This window comes from Aspergillus aculeatus (genome assembly GCF_001890905.1).
Source record: "Aspergillus aculeatus ATCC 16872 unplaced genomic scaffold ASPACscaffold_21, whole genome shotgun sequence".
NCBI lineage: Eukaryota > Fungi > Ascomycota > Eurotiomycetes > Eurotiales > Aspergillaceae > Aspergillus > Aspergillus aculeatus.
The window spans coordinates 74,912-91,993 of record NW_017962996.1 but is presented as its reverse complement, the minus strand read 5'-3'; the positions used below and the strand labels follow the sequence as shown (position 1 = coordinate 91,993).

The 17,082-nt window shown below is 53.8% G+C and overlaps 6 protein-coding genes and 1 non-coding gene across 7 annotated transcripts; 4 read left to right on the top strand and 3 right to left on the bottom strand.

Annotated features, from left to right (window-relative positions):
- Positions 1–1,987: 1,987 nt before the first annotated feature.
- ASPACDRAFT_47952 (uncharacterized protein) lies at positions 1,988–3,314 on the bottom strand (the record flags this gene model as incomplete). The annotated part of the gene is made up of 3 exons (XM_020202032.1): positions 1,988–2,548; positions 2,606–3,107; positions 3,172–3,314. The coding sequence occupies 3 exons, from the start codon at positions 3,312–3,314 to the stop codon at positions 1,988–1,990; spliced, it is 1,206 nt and encodes a 401-aa protein (XP_020051547.1).
- A 420-nt stretch (positions 3,315–3,734) lies between these two features.
- Positions 3,735–6,331, bottom strand: ASPACDRAFT_47951 (Zn(II)2Cys6 transcription factor; the record flags this gene model as incomplete). Its single annotated transcript, XM_020202031.1, has 3 exons — positions 3,735–5,294; positions 5,346–5,729; positions 5,786–6,331. The coding sequence occupies 3 exons, from the start codon at positions 6,329–6,331 to the stop codon at positions 3,735–3,737; spliced, it is 2,490 nt and encodes an 829-aa protein (XP_020051546.1).
- Positions 6,332–6,521: 190 nt separating this feature from the next.
- On the top strand, positions 6,522–7,583 carry ASPACDRAFT_127187 (dienelactone hydrolase family protein). The gene has a single exon (XM_020197005.1). It carries the CDS (start codon positions 6,642–6,644, stop codon positions 7,491–7,493), a length of 852 nt encoding a protein of 283 aa, XP_020051545.1. The 5' UTR covers positions 6,522–6,641; the 3' UTR covers positions 7,494–7,583.
- A 1,049-nt stretch (positions 7,584–8,632) lies between these two features.
- ASPACDRAFT_47949 (uncharacterized protein) lies at positions 8,633–9,494 on the top strand (the record flags this gene model as incomplete). The annotated part of the gene is made up of 2 exons (XM_020202030.1): positions 8,633–8,877; positions 8,945–9,494. 2 exons carry the CDS (start codon positions 8,633–8,635, stop codon positions 9,492–9,494), a joined length of 795 nt encoding a protein of 264 aa, XP_020051544.1.
- A 590-nt stretch (positions 9,495–10,084) lies between these two features.
- On the top strand, positions 10,085–10,156 carry ASPACDRAFT_t305. The gene has a single exon. It is a non-coding gene; the product is annotated as a tRNA-Thr (tRNA).
- A 1,493-nt stretch (positions 10,157–11,649) lies between these two features.
- ASPACDRAFT_47947 (uncharacterized protein) lies at positions 11,650–13,287 on the bottom strand (the record flags this gene model as incomplete). Its single annotated transcript, XM_020202029.1, has 1 exon — positions 11,650–13,287. The coding sequence occupies one exon, from the start codon at positions 13,285–13,287 to the stop codon at positions 11,650–11,652; it is 1,638 nt and encodes a 545-aa protein (XP_020051543.1).
- Positions 13,288–15,480: 2,193 nt separating this feature from the next.
- ASPACDRAFT_55255 (uncharacterized protein) lies at positions 15,481–16,860 on the top strand (the record flags this gene model as incomplete). Its single annotated transcript, XM_020202974.1, has 1 exon — positions 15,481–16,860. One exon carries the CDS (start codon positions 15,481–15,483, stop codon positions 16,858–16,860), a length of 1,380 nt encoding a protein of 459 aa, XP_020051542.1.
- Between the last annotated feature and the right edge of the window lie 222 nt (positions 16,861–17,082).

The following is a 17,082-nucleotide window of genomic DNA, read 5'->3' as shown; positions in this document are numbered from 1 at the left end:
ACTGGCTTGCCTTTTCTGGCCTTTCATTGACTTTATCAACTTGCTTGACTTGCTTGACTTTCTTAGCCGGGGTTTTTGGTGGTTGCACCTGCACGCTAGCCTTTAGCCCCCAACTTTGCATGTTGGACCACCTGAGATATGGGTCGTGGCAATACGAGCAGATGCAGCCAGCCCAGCCTTCCGTGGGCATAGTGCGCCGTCACGGTGCGTGGGTGTAAAACCCATCCCAAGGGATAAGCGCATCAGATAAACGGGATGGATGGATCTGATAAGACCCGACCCAATCAGCTGCCATCCGCATCCGGCCAAGTCCGGGCGGACCGACTTTTCCCTCAGAGCCAATTGCACCCAACAATGCAAAAAAATTTTTTGCCCTTTTCCTCGTGGTCAACATAGCTTATTTGCTCATGCTTTGCGTGAACGGACATCTCCGACCTCACTTGGGCTCCCATAGCTTGAAAGGGCCTTGGCCCACCCGGCAAACGCGGCGAATGGCACGAGACCCTTCCTGCAATTGCCGCTGATCAGCGACTCGCACGGCGCCACTGATCTTCCCCTGCGTTCTTGGTTGGAACTCAATACATCACTCTTTGCATTGATGCTTGAGGTACTGGGCAGTGAAGTGACGATTTGCGATGTCGGATTCAGGAATACAGCCAAACACATAATCTCGACAGTTTTGAACCCGGCAAACGCCATCGGCTGGGATTCGGTCAGCTTTAGGTAATTTTCAGCCATCATGTCGGCTGATTCTACCACTGTACACTACAGTACCATCCATAGTCCAAGGCTTCGTCTCCACTCGAGCAAAGCTGACCGGACACTCTGTAAGCCGATTACTCATCAGTCGGAGCATCTGATTAGATCCATCTTACATACAGAGTATTGTGGTGCCCAGCGTACCATGTAACTAGCATTAGTGGGTAGGCTTGAAAGATCTTGTCCTTCATGCATCTAATCTGATCAAGGTCTTACGCCTCTGTCATGATCCATCACATAGCACCAAATCTCCACGAAGTATAGACTGAGATATGGACAGGGTCTGCAGGAGAAAAATTTTCACCTGCCAAGACCCTTACCTGGGCTAGAATCATCTGATAGTCCCGTGAAGTGGGTCGGTGTGTTGGTCACTAGCGCCAGGGCCTCGTCCCAAACCGGGGCCTTGCGCGCTTTGCCTGGAGCTTTGTATTTTGGCACTGCAGCAGTGACAGACAGACAGACAGACACGGCACTTCAGGTGGGATGCCTCGTGGTGGTCCGCATCGGTTCCAGCCGGCATGGAATTGCATGACTGCTGTGGAGGCGGTAGTCTAGTCTAATGAGTGACCCATGCAGTGAAGAGACTCGTCTAGCCCTGAGACCCGAACTTTTTCCCATGGTTCTGTGCTTGTGCTGTTCTGAGTTGTCTCGGCTAGGTTGTCCTTGTCGAAACCTTGACCTACAGCCTTGTCAAGTCCGATTATGTCTGTAACATTAAGAATTATGATGATAAGAAACAGAACGAGAAGAAGTAGAATATGGGTCGTGAGAACACTCATCAGCCAGTCACCAAATTCGGAGACATATCCATCAGAGATTTGCGATCGTGTCCGTGGCTAGCGCACGATCTCAACTCGGGTGTTTATTTAGGCCTATTGGTTTACAATCCCGGCCGAAGACTGACAAGTAACGGTCCTACCCACGTCTAGTGGGCCTGCAGCTGTCGGCAATATTCTGTGACAAGGGCTGCGGTACACCCTCAGCAGTGCAAACACATGATGCAATCATCGTGCCCTGTGCAGCGGGCGGAGTCGCTGCAACTTGCAGCTGGTGGCGACGCCGCCGCTCCCCCTTTTCACAGCTGTCTGAAAATGAGACCCTTCCGAGGGTGCAAGCGCCTTAACAGCTGTCATAATCAGTCGAGGCATAAAGGTTATGCTGATTAAATAGGCCTGAATATGTACTGGCACTCATGGAAAGCCCACAGTCCCGTCGGAAGCCGAAGGAATCAAACCAACCCAAACGCCGCCCCCTCCCTACGAAGCACCCGCGCAGCAGTCGAGATCCAATCCACCTCACGATTCCTCTCCGCGTAGTCGCTCACATTCTCCCTCGCCAGCCACTCCGCTAATTCCGAGCCCACGTCCCACAGACCGTCCCGTTCGGGCATGGCAAATCGCAGCTCCGTCAATGAGAGAAGATTTGGCTCGGTCGCACGGCGATGAGGCCCATGCCCATCCACTCCTACCATCCTACAGACCCTGTGCAGCGCTAGGGCGAAGCGCTTGACTTCCTCAATCCCAAGCCAGATGTATACCTCTGGCACGGTATCCTGTGCGAAATGGGCGCGCATCGTGTGGTACGAGAACATGTCCTTTTCGCGGCAGGTTTGGATCAGCGCGAGAAGGAGTTTGAATTGCAGAGGTGGCAGTGTGCGGGTGAGTTGCAGATTGAGGGGGTGTGGGGGAGCCGAGATCAGCGCGAAGATGATGTTGAGGAGGATGCCTTGGTAGGTGGCGATTGGCCAAGATTGGTGGTTGGGGGATAGGTCGGGGGTTTGCCATTTTACCTGGGTTGATCAGTATTGATGCAACGGATGACGATGACTATCGAAGGGGCGACGAACTCTTTGCTCGTAAATGGATAAGCTCAACCTTTCGTGCAGCTCAACTGCAGCTTGCTGTGACTTCGTGTCTTCGGTGACCCAAAGGCCGATCATCGTGATCGATTGCAGGAGGAACAGGGGTTCGTGGACCAAATAGAAGGTGGGACGGTGCACAAAGGGCCAGATGGGGTGGAATTTGGAGAAGTAGGCTTCGAGGTAGGGATCAATATCGATGGGGCCTTGGCCGGGCATAGGTGGGTCGTGTTGGGAAATTGAGATCCCAGAAGCCTCTGCAGACGCAGATGAGTGTTTGGGGATGTTAAAATCGGACTCAAGCTCTGGTCGTATGGTTTGATGGCATTGCAGGGAGCATTGCATCCCTCGTTGCTGACAAGGCGTGCACGGGGCGCTTCCGTCGCAGCGGGTCCTGCGAGACCGGCAGTTATCGCAGGCCTTGAGAGCTCTGGAAGAATTCAGTTTTTTGTCGTGGTGATTGTGCCGGACGTGGTGACGGAGGGTGTCGCTATTAGAATCCGTATCAGTCGAGTTCATATCTCTGTAGTATTTCTACTAGAAAGAGAGCTTACTTGCGAGAGAAGGTCTTGTCACAGAATGGACAAGCTGCGGCAGAAGGTTGGAGATGGCTGGCAGTATGGCGTGTAAGATGTTCCTTTCGCCGGTAGCTTCGTCCACAGCCTGGATGCGAGCAAGAGAAGGACTCTAGATCCATTGCTGTCGTGCTGAGATCAGAGGTGATACTGATTGTCACAGAAGTAGGTTGAGGATGAGCTGGATGGCCGATTCAAGGTGGAAACTTAGATGGAAACGTTCTTCCTCGGGCGCTCTTAACACGAACACTCCAGTATATCACAAATTTTGTGCTTTTATGTCCTCTCACATGTTACTTGCTGTAAGATCATCAGTCCAAGGTAGCAGGTGAAAAGAGTCGACTCAGGATGATATGCAAAGAGAGCAGAAATCGATGGGAGAGCGATGGGATACCGACGCTTACCCAGAATAGCATAGCGTGGCATTGACGGAATGACCGGTATAATCACGTGATCGTCTAGCATTAATCATCTTCAGAACAGCCCTTGTAGTGCTTCGAAAGAAATTGAAAAATCATGAACCTCAGCTGTTTCGAGCCCCGTTATACACTTCCTTCATCACGAGCTCTATACCATGAGGAGAGATTATCTCCTGCAGCCGACTCCATGCCCTTCGCCGACTCGATCCAATTATGCCAGTCCATATCGCTATCAATATCCATGCTAGCATCCACAGGGCCCATATCCAAAGTCTGGACTACGTCGTCTGATGACGTCGTCCAAGGGGCGGAGGCGAAGTCAATGGCGGGATTCGTAACCGCAGCGGAGATGCCGTACAAATAATCAGCCGTGGGCCCCATGGGAGCGGCCGCCTGCGTATCTGGCATCATCAATCCTGAGCTGGCGCCATCGGCAGCAATTGTGGCATCGATAGAGGGCATAGCCACATTGATGGTAGCCAGTGCAGGCGCAGAGTTTTCCGCCACGGGTGTAGTAACCAGCTGGCGCCACCGCTGACGGTAAGCCTCGCTGACGGGTCCTGCGCCCAGGAGTCCAGGGCTGGATGGTGTAGGAGCATTCTGGGCCTCGAGTTCAAGCTTGACAACAGCCACCTGATCACACCGCAGTCGAGTGATCTCAGCGTCACGATGCCGTCGCGCTTTTTCCATCAGCTTCCGAAGAGGAATCCACATGCCCCGCCTCCCGGCGGTCGGCGACGGCGCAGGAATCAACCAGCTGCTGTGCAGGGCGGTCCACGCCCGTTCGACGAACGGTGACCACGGACGACGTGAGATCTCGATCAACAGGTACACAATTGCATGCCAGTGTGTGCACGTTTGATACAGCCAGCGCAGGTGGCGACCGGAATGTTCAGCGTTGAGTGCGTGATTGTACTCTGCCACTTCAATAGCTGCACACAGCAGCCTGGTTCTGATCTCTTCCGTCAGCTTCTCGCTGGGAGAAGAGAACAAGACAGGCAGAAAGACAATCAGCGTCATCTTGGCCATCACCATGCGAACCAGGTTAACAGCGACCCAGGATACGATACTAGTAGACCCGGCCGTGCGTTGCAGGTACTCTTCGTCGAGCTTGCGATAGATCTCGTCCACCGAGCGGCTTTGCTCCTGCATGCCCTCAACCCCATCCGCAATTCCACGGCTCATCATGTCTCGCATGATGTTAGTCATGTGTGCTGAGAGTCGGGGAACGGACATGTCTGTTAGGCCTTGTCGCTCGAGAGGCGTTTCTTTAGTGTCAGAGCTGATGTCACTGTCGTTAATGTTGAGGGGGAGTTTCGTGTCGAAGCTCCCTTGCATGATAGTTAAATCTGTCCCTTGATCTTCGGAGGCTCGTATATCCAACAGGCACACACCCCACCACGCCCGGCGGCGCCGCTCAACATCATACGGGGTGAAGCGATCGAAGTGAGCGCCGTCGCGATGCAGACCCAGGTAATGAGCCATCCGAATCACAAACCCGGTCATCATCCATATGTACCTAGGGCTATCGTATCGACGGGAGAGATAGAGGAAGATGGTGAATGCTTGCACAAGGACGATGTCGGGAGCATTCAGGAAATCGGGTTTAGCAAGAGCCTGCTCCAGCCCTCGACGATATTTGAGATTCAGTTCGTACTTGGAGGCCCCAAAATTGGTCATCACCTGCTTTGGTCAGCAACCGACATGGGGCAGCAGCGAGGGGAAAGATCCTACATCCTCCTCTTCCATCGAAGCTATTGTGGCATAGTAGATTGCAAAGAGTAGAGCCTCATTGGAGGGCGAGAGAGACTTCATGCCGCTTTTGCGCCAATCGCGGACCACATCCGAGACGGTCGGCATGTGCACAATCCCTAAGAAATAGTTCACATTCTCCCCGAAGGTCTCCAGCAGGAAGGGAACCTGTGATGGCAAGGGGTGAAGCTCGCGGAGGTCTGAATTGGCGGGATTCAGATCCAGTGCGAAAATGAATGCATGGCGTTCTGCTGCCGTCCGTTCTGATTGGGAAACCGACGGTTGTTGGCCGGGGGATTCGTGGTCTGGGCTGTCGGAGTCGTCATCTAATAAGGTGTTGGTGGCGGCCATTCTTAGCCCATTAAGCTTTGTGCCCGTTAGAGGAGGCCTCGTGTTAATCTGCAGCACCGACACTCACGCACCTCGTCATCAACACGGGACCAGAAGCTGCTGCTTACATAGCGGCTGTGACTCTCATCCTGCAGGACCAGCCGTCCGACCTGGGTGTGAACGTTATTGGTGCCCGCCTTGGAAGAGGATTCACTCGCATGGTCCTCGCGAGTTGAGCGGCCGGATGAGTGGCTGCCAGTTACGCTGGCCTTATCAGAGGACTCGGGGGGCAACGGCTGTCCCAACTGGTGCTTCAGTTCTTGAACCAGGCTCTCCAGTGTGTTCACCCTATCCATCAGCTGGTCTACCCTCATGCTATTGTCTCTGGCAATAGTCGCAGGGATCGGGTTGGTTGATGGAGGTTCTTTCAGGCGACGGGCCCATCTCGGGGGATGGTCGATGGTGGAGGGCGAGATGCAGGCGATCGTACCGCGACGGCAGTTGGAGCAAGGCGACTGTTTATCGCAGCGCACCTTGCGCTGGCGACAGACCAGACAGCTGCGCGGTTTGGTGGGGGTGATTGATGCATTCGCGCGAACTTCGGAGACCGACTCAGGGGTTAGCACAGTGGGCGACATGGTGCACTCGCATGACAGCGTGGTGTTGCTGGTGTTGGTGACGGGAGGATGGCTGGCTTATCGCGCGATTCTCGGGGGAGTCCAAGATAAGATTTCAGACCCCAGCCTAACCCGGCTTGGTCTGATGCCCCGCCTCCCCGCCGTCTTTGGCTCTCCGAGAAGTAGACGAGAACCACGCGAGATCCACCCGATCTCAGCTTCTATATAATTCCCCTATCCTTTTTCCTCCATGATCACATTCAAGTCATCCTCACATTAGACTCACAATATTTCCAATATTTCCTCTTGAACCATCCAAACATATATCAAAATGGATGCCCCCTCCTGCGAATGCATCAAAGGCACCATTCACGCCGGCCAACCCGTTGGCAGCGAAGAATCGCTCCACGGACTCAACGTCTACGTGACCGGCAACCGCACCAACCCTCGTGCTATCATTGTCGTCTACTCCGATATCTTCGGCCTTCCTCTCCCCAACAACCGTCTTATCGCCGACGCTTACGCCAAGTCCGGCAACTACCTCGTCTACCTCCCGGACTTCTTCGAGGGCGATCCTGTTCCCCTCAAGACGGCCGACGTATTACTTCCCGTCGACGCGAGCAAGCAGTCTACTCTAGCCAAGTACACGGGCATTCTAGCAGCCGCGCCAGCCTTTCTGCTGTGGTGGAGAAGACATCGCGAGGCCCATACCCACAAGGTGTGCTTTGACTTCCTGGCCAACTTGCGACGGGATACCCCGGCCGATCGGAAGATTGGGATGGTCGGGTTCTGCTGGGGCGGCAAGTACGCGCTCCGGGCTGGGTTGGAAAGGAATGGGATTGAGGGGCAGGACGGGAAGAAGGTCCCTCTCGTGGATGCAGTGGTCGCGCTGCATCCCAGCCATGTCGCGTTACCGGATGATGTCGAGGATCTGGTAGTTCCGACGAGTGTCGGATGGGGGTTGGAGGATCAGGGAGTCAACATTGCCATCATGGGCCAGGTGGAAGAGGTACATGAGAAGGAGAGGCAGAAGGAGAGACAACTGCCGGAGATTCAACACAAGGTGTACAAGCCGGGTAGGCACGGGTTTGCGGTTAGGGGGAATCCCGATGATCCCTTGGAGAGGGCTTGTCTGGAGGATTCGGAGAAGCAGGTGCTGGACTGGTTTGCTCGGTGGTTGTGATGGCGTATATGGCTGTGCAGGTAGCCGAGATCTGTCATTGAATTACCGTCTTAGTTAATAATGTCCACCCTTGCATAATGAATATTCTACATGACCTTTGTCTTAGTGTAGCAGCCCTGCATGGTCAGATCTTTCAGCTGCAGCTTACGCTCCGCGAAGCACGCAAAGCTGGGAACAACCTTGCTTCCTTGCAGTATTCTTTCACATGGAAGCAGGTCCTCCAATAGAGACAGGTCGATGATCTTAGAGTCGAAAACGTCACGCAGTGTTTTCATCCATGTTGACTTCAGTACGATTATTTCATGAATTGACCTGTAGAGTGCACCCTGCATAAGGCCCCCAACCAGAGACGTCCCGCATTACCCTCTGAACAGGGCCAATGTTTCACCATGACATGAAGGTGCGAGCCTTGGTAACCAAGCGAGGAATTCTATCCTAGATGGTTGTCGGCTTGGCCTAGGCAGCAAGGACAAGGATCTGCGACAGCTTTCAGCTCCAACATCTACAATGGCAATCTTTTCCTCCAAGTATACAAGAGAGGCTACCGGCATATAAGCTAATTCTCGGCTCCTTCTGTCCTGTGCCTAATCAGGAAGGAGATTGTTGATGCCTTGCAGTGCCGATTACCTCGTACAACTTCAGTGAGCCCTTCTGTCTTGTGTTCCAGATACTGTGATGGATAGCAAAGAGGAGGCTCGATATTGAATAGATAGGTAGTTCTGAAACCTAGCCAAATTCGAAGGAAATCCACGTAAACAGCCGCTATGCGTAGGTTATGACCGCCATAATCATAACCTTGTTAGCCTCTGTGATGCGGGTGTACTAGAGAATGTTTGCATACCATTCTTCGTCCTCTGGCATGACATCTTACGGTGAATCTTAAGCATATTTCGGAAATAAATCTCGTAGCCGTCCTGTCCCTGCCACCAGGCAATATCGACGTCTGACCTGTCGAGCTGATTCACTGAACAGACCTGCTGTGTAACTCTGACCCAACAACCCCTCTTCTATCCTCACCCCGCTTCTTTCATCGCCTCTCCTACTCCCCATCTTCCATCAACTACATACACGATCCTCCAAGCTCTCCCTCTCCACAGAAACGCATAAAAGGCACGATCCGGCCCTCTCTCGAGCACAAAATGTCCGACAACCAGCCACCCGGCAACAGCGAGGACGGACTCGGTTTCAGAATCGAGGGCTTCGGCGTTGTGATTCTTCCTTTCTCTCTTCTCGAGCACCTCCTTCATCTGACTCGTCCCGAGATCGAAGCCCAGAACCGATCCGACCACACCGTGATTCACTCGGCGTTATTGGGCTCCTCGGAGTTCCAAGACCTGGTCGAAGATGGCACCATCCCCGTGCACCCGCTGGATCTCATTTCTCTGTCTGATGATGATGATGATGATGATGGGGGTGACGCTGACAAGAATGACAATGGCGGCGGCCGTCAGTGACACCCCGCTTGCGCTTTGTGACGATCTTGCCGCAAGTGAGATCGACACTGGATCGGATGGCGTTGCTTGCTACATGGAGGTCTTGGATGCCAATAATGCTACTGTGGCTGCTGTGGCTCAAGATTTACCCGATGAGGAGGTGGAGGACGAGGAGGAGGAGGAGGAGGAGGAAGGCGAAGAAGAAGACCAAGTGATGGATGTGGCACGAGATGAGTTGACCTGCGCCAATGAGATACCCACCTATGCCAGCGTCAGCGAGCTTTGCAGTCGAACTGTCCCTACTTCCGTGAATCTGCCACCTGCAGCCCGCCGAGGAAGTCCTAACTGCCGGCTGTACAGCTATGGAAACGCTGTCTTCGTCATCTGCAACACCAGTACTTGTCGTTCTCGGCGGTTCACCGCTCAACGACAGACTTGCAATCGAATCTACAATAATTGCCGGCGGAGATCCAAGGGTGGCTATGTGAAGTATGGTGGGAACGCGGGATTTTCGTCTTTGTATCGCTCTGGCACTACACGGCGGCCTCCGGCGTATGCAGTGTGCTAATCTTGCTCACTGTGAGGTCACGGTGCAGTTATACCCAGGCTAATATATGCAATGCCTCTGTTGTTCTTGCTCTGTGACAGCTTCTTCACTTCTGATCCGTTTACCTTCTTCTTGCCCTTCTCTCGCCTTTTTCTTGATACAAGTCGTTCTTATCCCAGTTAGCTACACAAAGCACCTTAGCGAAGCTCTCCATTCACTCCAGTCATTCCACAATAGCCCCAAGTAGGCCGTTCATCCCCAGATAGCAAAATAAATGGTACAAGAAGTGAGCTTTTCACTCACAGCCCTACACCTCGTATTCTCAATTTATGGATATTTTCTTGCTTGCGAAATCTCTCTTGATGGTACGTCAATTCTTACCTCTCGGGTCCGAGGCATTCCGAATTGTGTACAAGTTTAGTTTCAAGAGAGCCTCCTGCAGAGTCAAACATGAGAAAAGTGTCCTCGGCCTGCAAATCATTCGAAGCTTGCTTGTGGGAGGTGAAATGCAACATACATTTAGCAAAATCAAGTAAGGTGTTAGATTTTTTGCTAGATTGAGAGCCACAAGACGACATAGGTTTCTGAGAGATAAACTGGTCATTAGATAAGCACCGGTGGCTCAGTGGTAGAGCGTCGCACTCGTAATGCGAAGGTCGTGGGTTCAAACCCCATTCGGTGCATATCACAACATGCTTCTTTTTTGTTCCCACGGTTTCCACCACTGCTCCGCTCAGACATATTCCATGGATACAGATACCTTGTTTGCTATATGGTCCGGGGTATGGTCGCATGCTTCCCGTCTCAGTCGGTCGAATACCGTTAACTTGATGTGCAGGACAGTAACAACTCCGAGTCCGAGCTCTGGGAGACCCCTATGATAACAGCCATCAGATCCTAAACCAGAGGCACCAGGGCACCTTATCCATCGAGGAATGCTACGAGGAATGCTATGAGAAATGCTTGGATTTGAGTGGCAATAAAGCAAAAGCTGAAACAAGCACAGCAAAGGAAATCTTGAAAGTCTATATCATTGAAGAAAAACAAGTTAGCCCACCGTCGAAAATCACAACAGGAGTCCGCCAGATGAACGCTCCCTCACCAGATAATCGGAGGTGGCACCGCTCCCGGCGCCTCGAGGACAATCACCTTGACCTCCTGCCCGCGTACATAATGCTGCGCCATCGGAAACACCATGCACCCGGCCCACCGGGCCTCGTCCGCCCTCTCCCGCTGCTGCACCGGAAATTCGGAGGCGAGGAGGGGATTGCCCTACACGGAGCTGCGCCCAGGTGGAAGGCTCACAGCAGCCACCAGGCCTCGCTGCAGACGTTCATGTTGGGGCAGAGGATGAGGATGGCGTCTTCCGGAATGGCTTCCGGGATTGCGATAGCGTCGGTACGCTCGGTGCGCGGGCTGGAGGCGTCGAGCGCGACGCCGCAGACCTGGTGGGTGGTTAGCAGCTGTTTCACCTCGCGGAGGAGCTGAGCTCGGGGGGTAAATGGACTTAGATGCATGGTGGGGTGTTGTTGGGGCTTTTGTTTGGAAGGGTTAGCTTTTACGTCTCTGATGGTGTGTTGGAGGCGATGGTGAGGCGAGGGATACATGGTAGGGTTGGATATGGCTTTTATATCTCAAGCTCTGGAAGACGAGGGCTGCTCTTGCTGGACATGGGCCTTTATGGGCTACTATGCAGTCTTTATCATGTGGAGGACGGAGAGATCGGAACAAGGAAAGCCTGCTGGACTAGAACGAAGAGGACGACTCTTCAACAAAGATAGGGCAACATAACGTGTGAAAAGGCAAGGGTCTTTTCTTAGATGCCATTGCATCGTCTGTTAAAGCAGGAACCAAGAGGTATTCTCCGGCATCAGCAAAGGTCACCAAGGAAGTCATGACAGGGATAGAGCACTGGCTCCGCCATCGGGTAGGCAATGCTTACCACCCTCCTTTTCTCTTCGATTGTTCAAAATTGAGTGTCATGAGTCACTTAAGTATTCAAAAGCACAAACTCGCATGCTTTGCTGTCTTAGCATGGCTGCTTCTGATCCATTCTCGAGCCAAGAGAGTACAGCCGCAACTGTTTGCTCATCCAACTGTCTTTCATTCTTGGTATCTTCATATCATTACATAAAACCAATCATCGATTCCACAGACCGTGCCAACGCGATGCCACCTACTCCAGCTCATACCGTGGCGGTTCCGCCCCTGCTAACTCGCGCGCCTGCATCTGTTTCTTTGTGTCCAACTCCCTGGGCGGCCCCTCCGTCACGCGCGCAGGCAATTCCACAAATCCCCCCTCCCCGGGATTTCGTTTCTCGCCTGCATTCTGGCGCTGGCGCTGTTTCCGCCGCATCATCCACAGCACCACCGCGGCGATGACCAGCGCCCCCCCGACTCCAACCCCAACGCCAATGCCCGCTTTCGCCCCAGCGCTGAGTCCACCACTTTCGCTGGCCACCGTGGTGGTGTTCTGAGACGTGGTGGTGGTGTCGAGATGGAAGTATTCGGCCCAACTGGTCTCCCACGAGGCGTTGGTGCCGGCGATCGACTTGGCGGAAACGGTGATGGTCGTGATGGCTGCGTTCGAGACGGAGGGTCCCGGCGCTTGCGCGAGGAACCATGTGCCGGAGTTGGCGCCTTCGTGGTAATTGACACCGACGAAGGCGGATTGTAAGAAGGCCCGGCCTAGGACAGGGGTATCGGTGGAGAGGAAGCAGGGGAAGTAGGTCTGGTTTTGTTCGACCAGTGGTTCTTGCAGCGTCAGGGCGAGCTGCGCGAGGGGAACCTTGATGGTAATATTCTGGCTGGTGGCGTTGTTGAGGCTGAAGGTGAAGGAGAGGTAAGTCGCGGAGGAGGTGAGATTGGCGTAGTTGCTGCTGGTGGTGTCCCAGAAATACAACCCCAGGCTTTGGTTGAAGGAGACTGGGAGCGAGGCGGTGATCGCATTGCAGGTCGCCTCCGGGAGGTACATGTAGGGCTTGGTCGGGTCGATGGTGACCACTTCGGCCGTGGATTCCCCCTCGCCGTGCTGGAATAAACCCCCCTGGCTTGTGAAGCCTGCTGGTGTATTGTTTCCAATTAATCCAAGGCCAATGTCTTTAAGGGAGATCTGAAATGTGCCGCTTGTGCTGGTGATCGACTGTGCACTGACAGTTCCGAGGACGCGGCTCTGGTCGTATCCGCCCAAGACCAGGGACGCTGGGATCGCTGGGCTGACCGATCCGATGTGCATGCCGTATGAGTACGAGGGAATGGCATTGTCCCCGCCGGAGTTGTAAAGCCACGGGGTGATCATGTTCAGAGTGACATTGTCGACGGTAGCAGTCGACCACGGGGCCCCTAGGGCCAGGTTTCCCACTTGCACTGGATACGCCTTGCCGTTCGGATAGGTCTGGTAGGTCTGGTCGATGGCCTGAATGCTGACGTTGGGGACGGTCGGACCGAATGAGATTTGATCCCCAAGATCTTCTTCAATACCTTTGCCTTCCACCGCCCAGTACAGTGTTTCCCAGGAACTCTTGCTCAGAAGGTGGGCTGAGGTTGATTCGGTTTGGTTGTACGTTCCGGCTTGGGAAGCATAGCATGTCGCGGAAACGGTCTTGTTGGTGCAGATGGAGTCCGCCAGGATGGTGGTGGTGTAAGTCGCGCCTGGGTACAATGCCACCGGTTGTTTATTGCTGCCAACCTCCACCGTCACTGCTTGCCATGGACCGTCGGGGCCGTAGGCCTGGGAGGACCAGTTCATCACATAGGGACTGGCTGCGTACGTCGCGTCGAGGACGGCGAGGACGAGTAGAGATATTCGTTGCATGGTCACATCACATTCGACCTTGGATGTGAAGGCAGGAAGAGAGAGAGACAGAGAGAGAGCGCGCGCGCGACCGGGGGAAGAATGTAAAGAAGAAAGTGGAGAGGAAGGAGAGAAAGATTCCTTGGTGGTGAAAGGGGCGCAGTCGTCGTCATACGCACGCACAGCCAGGTAACGTTTACTTAACCCCTTGCGTTGGGGGCGGAAAATGTCAGTAGTGTCAGTAGTGCTGACATCTGCTCCATTGCCTTGACTTATCGCCCTATGAAGATCGAGATTGGCGAAGGATTGAAATAAGCGATCGTAGATAAGTGGAGAATTGCTTGATTTCCGCATATCAGCTGTCGATCGCGGGTCAAGGAGGCCAATCAGTCCCCTCAATACGGCCCCCATCTCACGGACGTGAACAGCCGTATTCTGGCGGTATTTGTGGCCTCGACTGTATTCTACTCTCCCATCTACCTTGATTGTTCCCATTAGTTGAAATCGAGAAATTCATTCCGTGGTTCGGGTGTTCTTTTATCAGCGGAAGGCCCGAGCCGTCTCGAGTCCGCATTTGCCCGCTCCTCCGAACCAGCCCTAATCGCGGAAAAATCAGTCCTCAGATCACTAAGTCAGTCTCTGAAGGTTCAAATGTCGCAGCCAGGGAGAAACGCTGCTGGCCTTAGTTGCACTTTTCTGGCTGCCTTTTCTTCACTTAGAGTCTATGCAGGTGTTATAGCCGGAATCTATTCCAGACCCAGGCCCCGCACATACAGAACCCCGATTGCGTGCATTAGTCCGAGTGCCATCATCGCAATCCTCTCTACCTATTGACTTGAATTTCTCAGGTGGCTTCGTGAAGAGAAACTTGGTACGCGCTGTGAGTGCACGCTTTGAACGCAGACTTGCTTTCTGTGAGGTCACCACCCTCGTGCCCCGCACTTTCGGTGTGATAAGGGAGGGTTTGGCGATGAGCTATTCAGCCAGCCAAGTTGACGGCCGGGGTGGCGAAAAGCAGATATCGACAACCTTTTGTGTCGAGAACCCGGGGGAGATGGGGAATTCAAGCCATCGCTGCTGCCGGCGGGGATGTGACGGTGTATACTGCACCAGATCCGAGCTGAGAAAATGCCGAGGAGGAGGCGACGCCAACCGATTCGGATACGGAGTGGCTCGAGTCGGGCGAGGTTGAGTATCTGCCATTCATCACCCCACAGGACGCGGTTCCTGAGAGGGCGCTGATAGTTATGGACCGCTTCTCGTATGAAGGGAATAGCTGGAGTGGGAGGACCGGCTGGGATCGTCGGTCTGGGTCGGGCATCTCCCTTATTGCTCATGATAGCGCTCAGATCATCGTCTTTCGGGAGCGCACCAAACAATGGCGAATCGGGATGTACGATACAAGTGGTTGGGTCACCTATTGGGAAGTGCTTGTCTAGGAGAGCCTAATGTTCGTGCATGGGGTGGAGACGTTTATGTGGGATAGAGTGATCTGCACCAGTGATCAAATTGTATGCACCCTGGAGAATTGACTCCCATCACCGGACAACGGGAGAAATCTCAATTGCAATCAATCTCATTGCCTGGACAATTGACATGCTCGTGCGAAGCTGTCCACGTCCCGGCACTTTTGGCAGGAGCTACTTTGAACGCGTCAGCTCTTAGGATCCAGACCGGCAACTTAGATGAAGCGCTAACGAAGCCAAGAAGCGCCTATCCTGAAAGAAGACTTACCAGCCCTACCCCATACCCCGCGTTTTGAAGGTGGTGGTGAAGATTGTAGGTGGTCGGACGCGCCAACCGGTCCTGTTTCGTCGGCTCCACATCAGATTTCGGCATGTCTGGGGCAAGTTGATGTGCTTGACAACGACAGCTGGGTCGAATTGCAAGAGTGAAGGCTGCCGCTTTCGGTTCGTGTGGTCGAGGATGAGAAGATGTACATGGTAGTGTACGTTCAGTACAGTGCAATCTGCTGGCTCCCTTTTCGGGCAGATGGTGCTGTCTCCAGCTTTCTCCCGAGCATTGCTTAATGATGAAAATCAGTCTTACGGCCCCACTGCTTTTCACTCATCATGCTAAGACATGTGGAGGTCAGGTTTACTCCCAGGCCATTGCGAGCACAAGGCAGGGATGGTATATAACTTAAGTTGCTTCCAACTGCCTGCAGATGCCTTCCACCACTACCTGATCACAGACTCCACATTGAGATCAGCCATGGCGTCTCTCACGGTGCTTTTTCTGTCGTGTCTACCGCTCGTCTTTGCTTCTATCACGGTCTGGGACCCCAGCGACTCCGCTGATGTGACTGCTGATGCTGCGGACAACACTCTAATCGCTGATTACACCACCGACAACGGCGGCGCGCAGTACCTGATCTACAATATCACTGGACCATATTATTACTTCGAGGAGGATGTCGAGCTGGCACACGTCACTCTTACGGTCGATGCCAATGACACCAGCGTTCTCGTCGGCACGGAGGGATCAGCTGTGAACCTCTCCTTCAGCGATGTGATCAAGTATGGCTACAGCACATGGCTGAACCAGGCCAGTTTCTTCGGCGTCAACGCGGCAATCAACATCGCCAATCGATCGACCGCGTACATCGACCATGCCAACGTGACGGTCCACAACGGAGCTGCCAACATCTATGCTTACGGCACCGGCACCATCGTCTATGTCAACGACACCGATCTCTACAGCTCCGGACCTGTGTCGCATGGCTTATACGCCGGCGGCAACGGCACTTTTGTGGCCAATAACATCCGCCATTTCTCGGGCGGCGAGCGCAGCTCGGCCTTCTCCGGAGACAGTCCAGCCGGATACCTGCACATCACCGACGCCGTCGCCCACACAGCTGGCATCGGAAGTGCCATCTTCTACACTCTGGGGGAGACCTATGGCACCAATGTGATCGGACATGCCGAAAACGCTCCGAGCCTGTTCTCCGATGGGGTGCAGAAGTCGGTCTTCACCAACGTCGACCTCACCGCGGGCCTGCTCGCCGGTACCATCCTCTTTTCTTCTTCTTCACGCAGCAGTGGCGCTTCGCTGAGCTTCACGAATTCCCGGTTGACCACTCTTGGGGACGACATGCCCGCGTTGTGGTTCGGCAATATCATCGCCGAGGCCGAACTGGTCGCCACCACGCTGAACACCACTTCCGGTGTTCTGGTTCTGGCCAACACCTCGCAGGTGACTCAGGCGTTCGACCATTTCGCCGGTTATGAGGAGAATTCCAGTATCCAACCGGCCGAGGTGACCGTGACCGTGTCGGGGTCGACTCTGACAGGCGACATTGTCGCGTACAACAGCAGTCTCATTGCTTGGAGCTTAACAGACTATTCCAGCTGGACCGGAGCTGCTGTGTATGGTCGCGGCAAGGGGTACTTGGGCGTCTCGCTCGATGCCACTTCGAACTGGACTCTGACTCAGAGTGTCTATCTGCAGAACTTCACTGACGCAGATACCTCCTTCAGTAACATCATCAGCCAGGGGTACAGCATCTACTACAATAAGTCGTCCTCAGCCAACTCGTGGCTCGGGTCGGCTAATGCCTCCTTGCCCGGTGGTGGAAGCTTGATCGCGTACTAGACAAATCCTGCGGCACAGATGACTTGACTGCTGTTTGGGGCAGTTTTGTGTTCTTCAGTGTCGCCGTTCCTGGTCGAGAGGATAATCATGGAAAGGTGGACTGCTATGGACCAGACGACCTCTAGTTGGAATTGAGAGGAAGCGGGAGAGGAAGGATGGACTGTAAATAGCTGCGTGATGTTGAGTGCCCGACCTGCTTCTCTCTCTCTGTTTGGCCTTGAG

Coding starts and splice junctions, on each gene's coding strand:
- ASPACDRAFT_127187 (XM_020197005.1), top strand. CDS start 6,642: ATGGATGCCCCCTCCTGCGAATGCATCAAAGGCACCATTCACGCCGGC.